The sequence below is a fragment of the Cottoperca gobio genome, chromosome 17, assembly GCF_900634415.1.
Source record: "Cottoperca gobio chromosome 17, fCotGob3.1, whole genome shotgun sequence".
Lineage (NCBI taxonomy): Eukaryota > Metazoa > Chordata > Actinopteri > Perciformes > Bovichtidae > Cottoperca > Cottoperca gobio.
The window spans coordinates 1635587-1640586 of NC_041371.1; the positions used below are offsets into that span (position 1 = coordinate 1635587).

Below are 5000 nucleotides of genomic sequence, written 5' to 3' on the forward strand. Positions count from 1 at the left end.
GTTGAGAAAATCTACAGCGTTTAACTCTGACAGACTGCGTGTCATTTAGTTTGGTTCAGACTACATTACGAGAACTTGCACAAAGAAGCTGGATGTCGTTTTCTGTGCAACTAATGGAGACTTAACTGTCCACGATGTCGGTCTCTTTGCATTGGTTTGTTTCGTCCCAGTAGCTTTACCTCTGCACGTTTCCTTTGTGTCATTGATGTTTTTGAGAAATTCAAAACCTCTAGAATCCTCCTCTGAACTGTGTCAGGCTTAAATCCATCACGGTCGGGGATATAGGTTGGATTTATGTCCTTCTATGAGCAGAAAACTTTGTTCCAAGGATTCCCCCAAAAGTCAGTGAAGGATCCCTACTGAGCAGTGAGTGATAATCCCTGCTGGCTCCCACAGTCAGACCTGGACGCCCAGAAGCAAACAATCCTTCTGAAGAGAAGCACAGAGGTCTTTGGGATCTAGATGCTCTTAGTCCTGTTTAAAGCAAGAAGTTTGATCCTCACATAGAGCGAAAGTCTTCCAATGCTTTTCAACTTTAAAGGGAGATAAATGTAGAAACAGTTAGCAGACAGAAATTACAAATATTCTCTGGTTCCAGCTTCTCAAATGTGCTGCTTTTCTCGGGTAATATGATTGTAATTACCTTTGGGTATTGGACAGAAATAAGCAGTTAGAAGGTGTCACCTTGGATGTATGATTGTATAGTAGATAGAAAGATAGATATATTAATATTCATACAGATAAAAACTCTGAAGGGAAACTCTGCATTAAATGTTTTGTCAAAGAGCCCCAAAGGTCGACTGATGAAATGAGAAAATCTAATTTAATATTTTCTGCGTAATATGTTCAATTATCTCTTGCTGCAACTCAGGTTGTGAAGTGCAAATGCAACCGTATGACAGTAACTGTAAAGTTGCTCACACAGGATCCAGATTGAGTTGTTTGGACAGCAGTGTGTAAGAACACCGGCACAAAAGTCCCAGATGATGTTCCGGCATCGACACAAATGGGCATCTTAACTTCATCCAAGATTTCCCAGCCCTCAAGTGTGCTTCGTATCTTCATTGGAAGTCTTGTATGAGGGGTCAAGACATTGATGGAAGATCTTTAGAATGTGATCTGAGCTCACAGACAGAATGAAAGGATTCATGGTCCTGCCGTGTTGAGGGCCGTGTACCTTCTTACTGGTGGTGAATGATGGACGGCTCATCCTGGGTTCGCTTTTCTTCCATGTCTTCCCCCCGCCGGTTCCCAACCCCCTTGGAAGCCGACTACTACGCCTCCTTTTGTCCTGTTGAAAGCCCTGAGCCGGAGTCTTTTAGCAGGGAAGTTAGGCTGAGAAAACACTGAGTTCCCCCATCAGGCTATTGTTGTCACGCCCCTGTAGAGGCCTGAGATGGTCTGTCCGCCTCTGGATGCTGATTTACATCACTGTTGTTGTCCTGAGCTGATAGCCGGTTGGTCTCTAGATAACTTATTACAGAACTGCTGAGAAACAAGCCGAGCAAACGTGAGCGGCAGACGAACAACGTGCAGGAGAAACACAACCTTACTGTCAGGTAGATTTAGTATTTTCACAGTTTGAAAACCCTGACATCTTCACTGCATGGCCAGACGCATGTTAACAACGTTTGTTCACATGTGACAGTTACACACACAGACACACACACACACACACACACACACACACACACACACACACACACACACACACACACACACACACACACACACACACACACTCCCAGTCAGTGGACCTACCCTTCACAATATGATCATCTAGATACCCATCTACCATCATTTATGTTATGGTCTTATGGTTTCAGACGTCTGTTGTCTCCTGGGTGAACGTTCTGTTCTTGTTTAGCTATAAACATAGAAGATACATTAAATGTATATATATATATATATATATATATATATATATATATATTGCAGACAACAACCACACACATTAATTTTTTAGACTTTCTCAAACTGTAAAACATTTAAACCCTGACACAAGTTTCTAAGGTACAAAGACTGCATTCATGTCAGTTTGAGTTTTTCATTTTCGCTCTTTTCAGGCAGCTGAAGTTTATTCATTGTTAGAAATACTGAATACAAAGGACAAAATGGACCTTTGCTAAATGGAAAATGTCACGGCTGAAGTGAGAAAGCACAGTTTCCTTTTTTTTACTTTCAAATTGACAGAAGAAGAAAATGACACAGCATGAAACTTCTCCAGTTTGTGTGGCAGACACTGAAATAAAGAAGAAGGAATTTAATTTACCAAGTTTGGTCAGGAAACTGTATAAGAGTGATTGTTGACGTCCCAGAATCTGAGCAGAAAGAGGAAACGATAGAGTTAGAAAACAAGGGGCGCAGAAAGGCAGGAGGCGGAGGGCAGCTTCCTGACACGGCTCGGCTTTGTACGCCGCGGCCTGGACGTATGCAAATGTCCATTATGCTAATGAAGTCCCCTCTACGGCCGGTGGCAGTTAAAGGGCGCCATTCAATCATCCAGTCAAGATCTGCTGGTGAATTGGCCTCCCTTCATCTCTGCAGCTCAAATTGGCCATCAACGGGCTATCATAGGGATGGGCTCTGAATAAAGGGGGCATTACGAGCGGGGATGAAAGCCCCCTCTTATTCTGAGCGCCCGTACGCCCACTGAGGTTACAGGGTGAGAGGGGTCCCCGGGAAAATGGTTTTCACTCAATGCCCTTCTGTAAGTAATAATGCTATCTCAATGCCAAGTGTGTTTTTTTGCAGGGTTTTGATTTGTTACTGGCTGCTGCTGTCGTACGCTCGTCTCCTTCTGAATGAGTGCAATGCACCGGGATGTGTGTGAATGTCTGTACATCATTTGACATAGTTTGACTGATTCAGCATTCAAAGGAATTTAAAGAGCTGTAAAAAATGTCCTTTTGTCAGGAGACTTTTACGCAGCAGTTTGGCCTCTTTTGGCTCTTAGTTTTGGATTTAAAACATGTGAACTGTCTGGTTCAGTCTCAGTGTTTCCATCAAACAAGCTCTGATAAACTCACTGCACGCTACCTGCACACCTGCAACAGTACAAACTTATCATTTGAGATGCACGATATGGATTTCTTTCAGCCGATACCAATAACCAACATTTACCTGCTTCTCAAGGCCGATCATTTCACACGTTTATATTTTGAAATGAGGTCAGAACCTGTAGTTTAAGCACACCTGAGGGTAAGGACGGCTGAGATGTAGATAATACCGTTCTAAAAGTCTTGTGAGATCAGCTGTTGTTTTTATTTATATATTTTTATTGTAATTTGAACATACAAACAACTTTTTTGTCCTGTGAAACGAGCAGAAATGTTACTTAAAATATCTGTTTTTATTCAGATATATTATCATTTATTAAACTGTATTACTCGATTACTTTAAACATTTACATGTTTCTTCCCTTGACCATCATTTAAATATCTTTATAGGGCCTGGAAGTTGTCAGGTGTGACTGACTTTAGCCAAATGGCCTCATATGTATTCTAAATGTCCGCCATCACTGTCTGCTTCTAGATGCCTGACCAGTTCGACCAGACGTTGGTTCTGAACCAGCTCAGATATTCGGGCATGTTGGAGACGGTCAAGATTCGACGGACCGGCTTCCCCGTCCGCAGACCTTTCCCAGACTTCTGCTTCAGGTTCGTCTCTACGCCGACACTCATCTCATCATTACTCTTACATCAACACAGGCAGTATACCACCTTTTATTATTATGTGACATATAACTCTGCAGGTTAATAACTTCCGATACCCAAACAACCAACAGGTGTTTGTTCAATTCCAATATTCTCCAAATTCAAAAGTCCTCATTGAGTAACTACGTTAATGCACAAAATATTCTGGTTTTTGCCCTTATTCTGAAAAAGACAATATTCCTATAAAGCTAAAGCTTCACGTTTAAATGCAGCCATGCATACTTAAAGCCTGAACATGTCGTTTATCACGTCTAAATAAGGAAGTGGAACAGCGACAGCCGCTTGTGCTATTTTGCTATTTTGCGTCAAAATAGGATTTTCTTCAGAGTTCCTCGGGGTGGCAGACGTGTTGTTATCAGAGTCTGTTGTTGATGTTTAAAAGTAGGAGTAAGTTTCTCGTTCTTTTCTCTCGGTCGTCTCTGCCGCAGTCTTCCAAACGAGCTAGTTGTTTTGTGTACGATGCACAGAGTTCAGAAGCTGTGTTCGCAAACTGCGATAAAAACTCCAATCTTGACACGTATTCTGAATGCGTTGTATACATGTCTAGATAATGCTCCTAAAACCCAAATAATATCGGCACATCCCACACGTCTTAATATGACAGAGTTCCGTATCATATTCGGAACTCTGTCATATGAGAACGATGTCGTTCCCTCTGTTATCGCAGATCACTTCACGATGTCGGTCAAAAATAATCGCAATTTTTTTTTGTCAAAAGCGTTCATCCCTAATCTCTGCTGCTCCATCCCGTGAGCCACAACAGCGCTGGACTCTAACCTTTTGCTCCACCTCGCCTGTCCTCCAGGTACAAGGTGTTGATGCGGGGCGTGATGATGCCGGATGACCCCCGGGGCAGCTGCGTCCAGCTGCTGCAGCTGTACGACAGCAGCAGTGCAGACTGGCAGCTTGGAAAGACCAAGGTGAGGGAGGCTCTTTGCTTTCTGTGGTTTTTTTCATCTTCGTAGCCTTTTGACCTTTTATTGCATTTGTCGCATACGTTTCCCTTGTGAGAAATAAATGTTTATTATGAGGTTTATATTACTGGAGCTGATGTAAGGTGTGTTTGAAAACGATTAGCGATTCTTTGGGTTCAAGACAGATTTTCATTTCCTGTCACTCAGCAGTGAAATATATTCCCTCTGCTCAGTACTCAGTATAATTAGCTGTTTCCTGTTAAACCCTGAGCTCCTGAATGTCCTACCGTTCCTTTTTGCCTCTGGCTCTCACACCAGCTGAACCCTTCCCTCCTCGCCAACATGAATGTGACTGGATACAGATTTACTT

The 5000-nt window shown here is 42.5% G+C and overlaps 1 protein-coding gene across 1 annotated transcript in view; it reads left to right on the forward strand.

Moving 5' to 3' along the window:
* The window catches only part of myo10 (myosin X), a 111127-nt gene that overhangs the window by 83645 nt on the left and 22482 nt on the right, over positions 1-5000 (forward strand). The window contains exons 20-21 of the mRNA XM_029453290.1: positions 3535-3659; positions 4522-4636. Of these exons, the coding sequence (XP_029309150.1) occupies positions 3535-3659; positions 4522-4636 (240 nt within the window). The remainder of the gene's footprint in view (positions 1-3534; positions 3660-4521; positions 4637-5000) is intronic.